Source organism: Colossoma macropomum, unplaced genomic scaffold (assembly GCF_904425465.1).
Source record: "Colossoma macropomum unplaced genomic scaffold, Colossoma_macropomum, whole genome shotgun sequence".
Classification (NCBI taxonomy): domain Eukaryota; kingdom Metazoa; phylum Chordata; class Actinopteri; order Characiformes; family Serrasalmidae; genus Colossoma; species Colossoma macropomum.
The window spans coordinates 11871671-11883816 of NW_023494798.1; the positions used below are offsets into that span (position 1 = coordinate 11871671).

General features: G+C 38.4%; 1 protein-coding gene across 1 annotated transcript in view; it reads left to right on the plus strand.

Annotated features, from left to right (window-relative positions):
* Nucleotides 1-2198: 2198 nt before the first annotated feature.
* Nucleotides 2199-12146, plus strand: part of nrn1la (neuritin 1-like a) — a 44783-nt gene continuing 34835 nt past the window's right edge. Inside the window, exon 1 of the mRNA XM_036585747.1 lies at nt 2199-2394. Within this exon, the coding sequence (XP_036441640.1) occupies nt 2343-2394 (52 nt within the window). The 5' untranslated portion in view covers nt 2199-2342. The remainder of the gene's footprint in view (nt 2395-12146) is intronic.

Sequence of the window (12146 nt, forward strand, 5' to 3'; positions counted from 1 at the left end):
CATGCCACACACCCTCCTGATGATACTGCTGACTGACACAGGCAAACTATTAATCAAAGACATTGTTTCACTTATTCACTTACCTCACGAAACTCTGAGCTCTTCTCATATTCATCCTACATGTCACCATGATAGGCTTCTAACAGTAGTCACTGGTGTTCACTGGTAACAGTGACTGATTTTCAAAAATCTATTTCCCATTATTACTTTGATACTACTAACAGTAGTCATTGGTTGTCATTGGTTAATCTGAATACTTCTGTCCATTGACAGGCTGGTTTCCTTTTCTCTATAGTCTATATTTTATATTAATAGTAAAATCCTGGTTTCTATTTTTTTTTGCTTTTATTGTGTTATCGTTTCGCTATCTGGCGTCGACCAGACGAGGATGGGTTCCCCTCTCAAGGTTTCTTCCCTCTTGCTCTTAGTGAGTTTTCCTTACCACTGAGGCCCTTTACTTTGTCACTGGGGCTTCGTCCTAGATTTTCTCTAAAGCTGTTTTGTGGCAACACCTGTTGTTAAAAGCCTTATTTAAATAAACAAACATCAACATTATGCCTATAAGCCGGATTGAGATCATTTTAAAAAACGAGTATGATCACTAATTTGGCCTGATATGGAACATGTGTGGCCTGTATGTCGCACAAGTTTGGCCCAAACACAGTTTTAATCTTAGCACCCTCAGGATCTTTTGTTCAAAGGTCAGCATGTTGGTGATGTCACCAAAGTGCAGACTTACACTAGGACGGCATGGTTTAGGGAGCCTTCTGGAACTGGTCTTTAGAAAAAAAAAAATTGTATGCATCTTGCTTGTGCACAATTTTATGCACTTTAGTCTCCTGAGCTCTGCTTTAACACTCCTATCGTGTTCTGGGTCAAAATTGACCCTTTTCAGGTCAAAGTGTCTCTAAATTTCTATTATGTTTTTTAACTTTTCATGAAACTTGATGGCTTCTTCAACAGTGATAATATGAACGTGTAAAAATGGAGATGACCAATTTGATGTTTCTATGAAGTCTCTGCACCATTTGAGTACAAAGATACTGTTCAGGGTCAAATTTGACTCTAGTTCAGAATGGCAATTGAGAATGCGGCAGATTGGGGAAATGCAGTAAAGGTAAAGTTTATTACAATTTGTGAAATTTTACACACACACACACACACACACAGCTCATGGATCCTCCTTGTATGTGTGTGCAGTGTTTCACTTTCACACAGACAGACATGTGAACTAAATACTCTCTCACACACACACACACACACACACACACTTCTCATGTTTGCCTTCCATGCAAGTGCACTCAAACACACACAGTGTCCACAGGAAACAGATATTTCTCTCAGGAGGGTATAATCCAGACCTATCTGGGGAGGGGCAACATTGATATAAGGCTCCTGTGCAGGACAGAGCCCACATTTATCTTTGCATATTTCAGTGTGCTGCCATCATAATAGCTAAAAGTAGGTTCACAGTCTATGAAATCCAAGAAATCACTGATCGAGAAGATGGACATGATTGACAAGATGCTGATAGTGAAACAGAAGAAGAGCATCTGAAACAGAGGACAATGTTAAAATCAATTCAGAGCATGAGGAATATCCTCTGATGAAGAGACTGATGTGCAGCAAAATGCTTTAAGGGAGGCATTCATGTAAAAAAAAATGCCCAAACAGCATGCTCTTCACCCCCCTCTGAAACTCGGGGTAGAATGACACCTCAGAACATAACCAGATTGACCACAGTGCCCACAGACTCTTCAGGAAAAATGAGTTCAACTGTTATGGTTTTATTGGTACTGTAAGGGTCAACTTTGACCCATAACAAAAAAGTGAATTTATTCATAATTAAATTAAACAAAATTAGCTCGCAAACATTAATGTAACCGAATTGTGAACATAATAGGAGGGTTAAAAAGGAGGATTTTGGCCTCGAGGGACTTGCCTAGGAGGCAGCCCCAGTAGACTGAAGTATGTTTATAGCTTTGTTAACAAAGACAAATCACATCTGCTAAAAATTCCCCCAAACTCTAATATCGCCTGTCCAGCTGATAACACTGTTAGTTTCAGTGAGTGCTGAGAGAACTCGGAAAATGTGCACAGCAGAGAAGGGGATGAGGGACCGCGCGCGTGACGGCGCGTTGGTGATGCGCTAGAGCGGCAGGCTCCGCCCCGTTACTACGGACGCACGCGCGGATTCGAATCTCGGTCCGGGCCCCACACGCTCAGTCTCCGCTCAACCTGAGGCAGAGCTTGCCGCGCTCACCGAGCACACACGCGCACACCGGCGCTCCGAGGACCCATAACTGCTCTGTTCTCCCCTTTTCCTCCAGGAGCTCTTCACCATGACGCCCCTCAGCAGCGCCTGCGTCCTCCTGCCTGTTGCTCTCCACCTCCGTAAGTTCACTGGGTGTCATTATATGGTTCGATGTGCTCGGTGTGAAACTGGCTGTGAAAGCAGGACTGCTGGTCTTCTTTTAAAAGTGCTTACTTCTGAAAAGACAGCCGGGACTCCTCCAGCCAGCGCTCCGGGCGGTGTTTCAGGATACTGAGCACTGAGTGGGGAATCGTGATAAACACCGTTATAAAGTAGAGGTCGCCGTGCCTCGTTTTAATCCCGCGCTGCTCTTTTCATACATCTCTCCTTTTCTGTCTGGCTCTCATATGAAAGTTATAATAAAACTCCAGTAATCCTGTCCGTTGAGTCGTACAGCAGTGTGAAGGCAGACTGAAGCTCCGCTACGCTGTAGAGTTGGCTCGTTTCGATTCAGTTAACAGAAACGATTCTTTCGAACTGTCTGTTTAAATGAGCCGAACGTCAGACTAAACGATTCAACGATTCAGAAGTCCGGTCAGCCTTATTCTTCTTCACACTGAGACTCGGAGCAGCGAGTCAATGTTTTGTCGTTGTTCACTTATACAGACACGGAATGTACAAAATATAAACACATATCGGCTCTTCTTAAAATATTACGAGCTTAAAGATGAATTCCACTCATTTTCTCAAAACTAAATGGTTAAGATGTGTGAAATGCTCTGTTTTAGAGAAACTTACAGAGTGTTCACAGTGATGTTGATAGGAACCAGATATCTGAGTGAAATACCGCTAAAGCTTTCCTCACAGAAAGCTGTGTGAAGTGGTTGTGAAAACGCCATCTGAGGCCTAAAACTGCTTTGTTCTACAGTAGTTTTGAGACAAAGAATTGGTCTAAACCTGACTTCTGTAGAAGTACTGTATGGCGGAGAGATACATGCAGGACGTTATGAGGCAAAATAGTACCTTTTTTTCTCAGATTCACGACTGTTTCACCATTATCAACCTTACATATAAAACTCTGAACGTGTAGATTCGTTTTGGGTAATAAATGGCTAGATTTGCGTTGAAAGCATCGATTCCTGTTTTTATTCACTACTGTAAATGAATCAGAGTCAGTTTGTCTACAGTGCACCATTTCATATCAAACCACTCTGGATTACTTTGTTTACATCTCAAAAACCGAATTAATAAACCGAATTAAAGGAATTTTAAAAATCGGTGGAATTCCCCTTTTTAAAAGCCGCCTTGCCACAATGAGTTTGATTTCTGGGGAGTTTTTTCTGCTTTCATTATTAATTTAAAACAAAAAATGTTGATTCAGTTTATTGTTTACTGAAAACAGTGAGGATTCAGATTTCTCTCCTAAACCGAGTTTAACGGTCCTGGGCTCGGGCGCCACAGAAGTTCTGAAAAGCCCCGGATGTTGCCTGAGCGCAGCCCCGCTCTCCGTCTGCTCGTCGCCGAAAGGCTCATGGCGATGTAACAGTGTTCCTCTGAGGATTATGTGGGAAGGGAAAACACGCCGATAGAAATAAATCATGAATGAAGCGCATCTGCCCTCTCTCTCTCTCTCTCTCTCTCTCTCTCTCTCTCTCTCTCTCTCTCTCTCTCTCTCTCTCTCTCTCTCTCTCTCTCTCTCTCCTTCGTCTACCTGCGCCCTCCACCACACACAACACCACCACTCCAGCAGGCTGTACTTTTTGGTAGAGAACACGCTGTAAAACACGAACAGTTGTGCTGTTTAGGATGTAAATCTGTAAAGAGAACGACGAATAAGCCCGACATGGTGGAGAACAGCTCGCCTGAGTGTGGAGCAGTTTCAGTGGGGCTGCCTTAATCCAACGTCACTGAAGGGCAGGTCGTGTCACAAAACGATGATGATATAATACGTGGTTTTGACATTTCATGTAGTGACTAAATCCCTCTCACAGTACGTGTGACCTGTCTCATCAGATAGACTTTTCAGACAGTGCCATGAGTGCATTGCTAAAAAATGTGTTACAGCAAAGGGGGCTGTGTTTTTTTCCTGGACCATGTAAAACCAACCTCTGCAAAATTCCTGCACGTCTGAAAATGAAAACATACTGCGGGACTCAGGGGGGAGTCAACCCAGTTAGCGCACTGAACAGCATATGGACTCCTGATCAGGATGTGCTTTAGGGGACCAAATCCTTGGACAGTGGGATATGAAAATAGATAGGATGCAAAAACACATATTATAAGCGTGTACTAAATGCTCTTGAAAATCTAGGGGCGGACAAAAAAACAATGGAAGCATTAGACAAGCACATATCAATAATGAGTGAGGCTGCCTGTTCTTCATCACTTCAGTCCTTCTCGGCATGCTTTTATGCACATCTGAACTATTTCTAATGGGAAGGAGAACTGCTTTTCAAGACCAGCTTTTCCCAAACCAGAGGCCTTTACAAAGCATTCTAATGTACATTCTAATGTATCCATTGTTTCCAAATAACAGGCTCATCATACATAATAGAATTATTCTAGAACTGATATTTGGAGAAATGAAACTGTTTTACTCTATTCAGATCAGTTTCAGTTCAAAACAGCTTTACCGCAATCTAGATCCAGGCCCCTAATGAGCAGGCCAAAAGTGACAACTGTTACTTGTTAGCTATTTATTAGCCTCTTAGCTCCAGTGCAAAAACTTAAGAAGAAGGAAAAAGATGTTTTGGTCGCTTAACAATGTTTGGTGTAAAGAGGGAAAACTGTAAATTAGATTTTTCGCTGATCCATTCCTTTAAAGTAGAATTCCACTGATTTTGCCAAAATTCTGCATAATTCAGTTGTTGAGATGTCAATAAAGTCATTCAGAGTGGTTTGTTTGAACTGGTTCATTGAAGAGAAACTTACAGAATCAGGTTTGTTTACAGTTGTGATGATAGGAACCAGTGGTCACAATGTCTACAACACAAATATAGCCATTCTATTTACTATCCAGAACAACCTAACATTTGTCATTGATTAGGTATGTTACAGTCACGAAATTCTAGCTGATGACTAATTGTCATATAAAGATTTATGGTTAACAATTTTATTGTCTTTTATGCAACTAAAGCAGCTAAATCAGCTGATTAGCTATATTGCTTCCTTTCTATCTTTACTCTGTAACCGACGCTAGGTCGTACTGACGTGAAATTATATATTGCACTGTAGTCAAAAGTTTCTACTCTTAGACAGAATCATGTGTGTGCAGAAGTTAGCATTAGCTATCGAGCTAATGAATCAAAACAACAAACATTTCCCTAACGTGTTGTGTGTGTTACAGCACCCTTTTAAGAACTTGTGTTGTTTCTGTATAACCCACAGCTTGTCTGAGTTAATGTGTTACTTGCTTTATTATATTTTCTCTCAGCTGAACTGACGAAAACATCTATTTCATATTCTGCGTATGATCCAACGTGGAAAGCAACTGTTAAAAATAACTGCAGTCAGTTTAAATAATTGCAGTTATCTCAAATAACTGCGATCAGGTGATTTTGTAATAACAACAGTAAAATTGTGGTAAAGTAAAAATATGTTTTCTTTTGCCTTACATATACCTCTCCACCATGAATGACTTTAGGCCAAAATCTTATCACAAAACTGTCGTAAAACACTGTCTCATGCATGTATCCAAAACCATTTCATGTAATAACTCTTTATACATCTGGCTCCTGTCACCACTGCTGTGAACAATTCTGACTCAACTTTATCTAGAATGAAGAATTTCACATCAAACCACTCTGAAATGACTTTGTTTACAATTGAACCACTTAATTATGCAAAAAATGGAAAATCAGTGGAATTTACCTTCAAGACACAAATAGTGAGATTAACAAAGACTTTTGGATCATACAGAGGAAAGATCCATGAAACAAGTTACTAATGTTCAGAGTCTGTCAGGAAAAGCTCTGGTGCAATGCCACTTGTTTTAGTCATGTAGCAGATGCTGGGTGTGAGAAACTGGAAGAAGCTCAATATGAATGTATGTCACTACCAGAGCTTGATTTTAGAATGAAAGGATGCCATCGCCTCTGTCAAACAAAAAAAAGACAAAACCCTTTCCATCGCCTTAATTAGTGTGACATCCCTTAAGATGTCTATTATCCACACTGCAGGAGTTCTTCATGTCAAACAAGTAAGTTATGATGAGGGCAGAGCACATGCGCCTACACAAGAGGTGGTTATGTAGGTTCACACACTTTCACTTTTCAATGTCTGTGCTGTGGAGTGTTTTTTCAAAATCAGCGCGAGCACCCGCTGCTGTCTGGGTTGCGAGGTTTGTGGCTCGCCAGCCAAATTGGGCTAGTTTGAAAATGCTGTCGTGGGAGAAAATTATTTTTAATTACTTAAAAATTTAGTTTCAGCTTTTTGTGGTCAGCTGGAGATTTTTGCTGGACCTGGCAAACCTGCCTGCTGTAGGGAATTCTAAAAGTGGTCGGTTAAAACGACCATCCTGTCTGACATTTTCTTACAACTTGACCACTGATTACTACCATTCTCTGTGGATCTTATAGCCCAAATCAGAAGCCCACACAACTTCACCTAAAGTTTCTGAAAGTTTTTTCCTTTTCTACAGCGGCTTACTTCTCAAAACGCAGTCATTTGGTATACATTCACAAATCACATTTTTGGTTGGTTGAGGGAAATGTGACTTGAGGCCACTGTGCAGTGTTATTTTGTTTTAGCAACTAACTTGTTTATCCTTGGCAGCATGTTCTAACTTGCAGTTTTCTTTTTTCTTTAAATTATTTTTTCTCCTGGCTTCCCTTAACACATTTAAAAATGCTATTTCTGTGAATGGCAATGATTAAGCACCAGCTGTCCCATCAGTTCCCCAGTCTGTTAGTCTGTTAGCTGTTTCATGTTGTTTAGAAACTCACGTTAAAGTATTGATTTTAAAATGTGTTTCTTAGCAGAGAGAATCACTGGTAATTAGTATACAGCCTTGTTTCCAAAAAAGGTTGGGACGCTGTGCAAAATGTAAATAAAAACAGAATGCAAATCATTTAAACACTATATTTAATTGAAAATAGTACAAAGACAACATATCAAATGTTAAAACTGAGAAATTTGATCGTTTTTTTTTAAATACTTGCCCATTTTGAATGTGATGCCAGCAACACATTTCAAAAAAGTAGGGACGGGGCAACAAAAGACTGATAAAGTTGTGTAAAAAAACACAACTAATATGATTAATTGGCGACAGGTCAGTAACATGATTGGATAAAAAAAGAGAATCCCAGAGAGGCTGAGTCTTTCAGAAGTAAAGATGGCGAGGGGTTCACCACTCTGTGAAAGACCGCAAGTAGTACAAAAATTTGCAAATAGTGCAAAAATTTAAGAATAACGCTTCTCAAGACAAAATAGCAGTAATCAAGAATGGCTGGCCGTAACCTTCAGGCCCACAAGCGGCACTGCATTAAAAACAGACGCAGTTCTGTAGAACTCTTCCGAAAAGCGTTGTCTTTGAATACAGCTCGTCACTGCATCTACAAAATAAAAAAGTTAAAACTCTGCCATGCAACAAAGAAACCATATATGAACAGAATCAACAGAAACGCCGCCACCTTCTCTGGGCCCAAGCTTATTTAGGATGGACTGAGGCAAAGTGGAAAAGTGTCCTGTGGTCCAACAAATCAAAATTTGAAGTTCTTTTTGGAAATCATGGATGCCGTGTTCGCTGGGCTAAAAAGGAGCGGGACTGCTCAGCTTGTTTTTAGCTCACAGTTTAAAAGCCAACATCTGTGACTGTATGGGGTGCATTAGTGCACATGGCATGACTCATACATCTACGAATGCTGAATACATCTACGAATGCTGAATGATATTTACAGGTTTTGGAGCAACATATGCTGCCTTCCAGATGGCGTCTTTTTCAGCAAGACAATGCCAGACCACCTCCTGCACATACTACTATACATGCCTGCAGTCCAGACCTGTCACCCACTGAAAACATTTGGTGCATTATGAAGTGAAAAAAATGACAAAACAGACTCTGAACTGTAGAGCAGCTGAAATCCGATATCAAACAAGAACGGGAAAACATTTCACTTTCATAACCACAACCTCCTCAGTTACCAAATGCTTACAGTGATGTTAAAAGAAGAGCTGATGCATCACATTGTAAACATGCCCCTGTCCCAACTTTTTTGAAATGTGTTGCTGGCATCAAATTTGAAATGGGCATATATTTTTTTTCAAAAACAATAAAATTTCTCAGTTTTAACACTTAATACTTTATCTTTGTACTATTTTCAATTAAATGTAGGGTTTACATGATTGCATTCTGTATTGCACAGCATCCCAACTTTTTTGAGAAATGGGGTTGTAAACAAATATCAGCATATGGTTCATTGTAAGTTCTCTGTTTCTAAACTTACCCAACTGCAGAAGGTTTTTCAGTAGTGACAATTCTTAATGTTTCACACTGATTTCCAGACTTTGTGACACAATTACTTTAAAACAATGAAATCTAACTGCCCACCATGTGGCCATGAGGGACAGGGATGCAGTCTCACTGCCTGCTGTAAAATGCAGGGGTATGGCTGAAATTAGGCACTCTGGACTAAAACTCTTTCTGTTTCGGTAGTGACATTTTCTGTATATCTAAATCTTCTTTCAGATTCACTTTAAATTAAATTTAAAAAAAAAAAACTTAAAAAAATGCATCATTATTTTCACAAGTTGAAATTTAGTTAGGGTTTGGGACAGCCACCTCCCTGTATAAATGTATATAAATGATATATCCATAAAATGTATATACAAAACCATATAAATGCCTCAATTAATGCCTTGGGTTTAAACAGAGCATAACGCAGTCCTTGTAAATGTCTAAGATCTGAATACTTAATTGTTTTTTAAATTGTTTTTTTAACTGTGAGACTGCAGTTTGAACTAATTTGGTAGAATGGTCCATTTTCTTTTGTATGTGACATTCTTATTTTGGCTCTTCTTGGTGGCTTACTTTGGAAAGTCTTAATGAATTAGTGATCATTCACTAAAAATTTAAGATGAACTACAAACATAATCTACATTTGCTGATTTTGCTGACTGTGGCATGTAACAAACACCCCATATGGTATTATCTTTTTTACACATTCCTAACTGGGGCCTTAAAGTAAGATGACCCCTTTCCACCCCCCATCCCACGCTAAGGAAAAATCTATAGACAAAGACTTGTTGACCTTCGTCTGGTAAACAGTGGAGTAAATTGAGCTCCACTGGCCTTGTTTTATTGTTGCATCCAACATGTAGAGCATTAGCACAATTCTATATTTAAGAGTGAATTAAAGCTCAAAGGGAGATCCTGTTCCTTCCACTTTTTAAAATGATGTGAAATAATTTTGGGGGTTGAATGATGATTGTTAAAAAAAAGTACATAGCTGAGTTGCAAAAGAGCTGTCAGATATCAGTTACTGTATAGCTGTCAATTGCAGTTTAAAATTCTAGCTCTAAACCCAAAATAGATTGTTGCTTAGTTTAGTTGTGATCAGCAATGACAAAAGCACCAGCCTGATCTGGAATCTTTGACTTTTTACTGTACTATGATAGTTCTTCATTTCCTTCTTTATTATCATCATATTTTATTAAAATATTTATAACAATATGCATATATCATCAAGTATGAAAAGAAAATGGCAGTGTAATTGGCACCAAAACTGAATGTCTGAATTTATTGTTATTCCTGTTAATAATAATTTGTTTTTGTGTTTTAGTATTGACATTTAAAGCATGAGAGATCAATATAATGTGTAATTGTAGACGTACTCTGTTTACACAGTTTTGCATTTGAATTGCTGTGTATGCCTCTTGATGTTGACACCCACCCACTTAATATTTCCACCCCTGCATTCACTTCTCCTTAATTTGTGAGATTGGATGGGGTATATGGCAAAAATGATGATCATGATATTATGATACTTCACAATAATTTGTTTTCTGAGATTTAAGAAGTTGGAACAGACAAAATAGAACCTGTAGCACCACATACTATAAATACTCCTAAAAGATACTACAATAAAGGTAGAACTGATTATTTTATTCAGTGTTTTACAAACTGCACTGAACTATATCCAGTCAAACAGGCCTAAATATGCTCACTTTTTATTGAAGCATGTAGTTGGTCAGTGTTCTTTAAGTACTGACGATATCCCAGATATGCTCAGCAAAGCATATTGTGACATAATTTATCATAATAACAATAAAATATTGTTATACTGCCCAGCTCATTTGTGAGAATTAAAACATTATTCTATCACATATTTTTAATGATAAAATCAGCAAGCTATGCTTTTTCATTGGTGGAAAAGAGCAGGTTATCTGATAGTTCGTTCTTTTAGTTTGGGCCTAGAGCTGAATATGCCGTCTTTCATTCTGATCACCTTCTCTTTCATATGTGTCTCTTTGCTTTTAAAGTTTTAGAGGTCTGCAGACAGGTTGCCGCAAGAGAGAAGAGAGCCTTCTTTATATAGCGAAAGTTAAACTTCTTGCCAAATAGGTCACTAACACTGGATATTTTAAGCTGATATTACACATAGATAGAAGGATCTGATCTCTGGAGGAAATATGTAAATGTATATATTTAAGTGAACTCTGTTTATTTATGGATTGAGAGGATTAATTTCAATGAAATTTGTTGGCATATCGGTTTTTATGTCATAAGGCAGGCCACTATCTACATGCTTCTGAATCTCCTGAATCAGGTCCTTTAGATCATGCATTCTCGTTCAGTTTAGTGGTTTCTCTAACATGCCTGATTCAGCTCATAAAAGACTTAAATTGGCTCATTAGTCAGGTATGTTTATTCAAGCAAAACAATAAACTGTTCTTTTTCCCCTCCAAGAGTGGAGTTTGATTCCCCCGTTCAGTGTAAACTGCAACGCTAACTGTGAATTCAAAACATCAAAACATCATGATCATACCGAATTAGGACTGCACTCGTAAAAATAAAGCTTCCTAAATGGTTCTCTGGACATAACGTTCAAGGAAAGCCTTAAAAAAGTAATTCCACAAACTTTTCATAATGTCTGCATAATTAAATGGTAACTAAAGTCATACAGAGTGATTTGAAGTAAAATACTCCATTCTTGAGAAAACTTACCAAGTCAGAATTCTTTACAGTTGGAGGTGTTGAATCTGAAGTGTTGAATGTCTGTAAAAGCTATCATAAAACTCAGGAATCAGGCAGTGTATTTGAAATCATTTTGTGTAATAACTTTCTGTGAGCCAGCTTTTAGAGATGTTAAACACTTTAGCCGTCTGGTTAAATAGTTATAGTTTTAACATAAGGTTTGGCCTAAAACGTAGTTTGCACTGTCTAATGCATTGTAAGGCAAAACAGTACCCAAAGAAACTTGTTTCATTCTAAAATGCTGTGTATCCATTTGATGTTTAAAGCCCACTCCCAACAACGTATCATGAAAATAAGAACATTTTTGAAAGTGGTCTATAATGTGATTTCAAATGAAACCCTTCACGTTTTTGTCAGTATTACTATTTTACCATTATCAACATTACATATAAAAACTCAGACGACATGTGGAGGTTCACTGGTGGTTTTGAATAGCAAATAAAATGGCTTTAAAGTTTCTCCACAGTGTATCTTTTCACATCTCTGCCATTCTGAATGACTTTGTTTACATCTCAAGGACTGCATAATCCAGAAATTTTGAAAATCATTTGCCTTTAATTGGTATATAACCTTTACTTTATGTGGACATTTATAAACTTGAAAAAAAGGTTCTTCACACTTGCACATCTCACTTAGGAAAAGTTAATTACAAAATTAATTGAAAATTAATCGAAAGGTTCTCGAGAAGCCTTTTGGCAC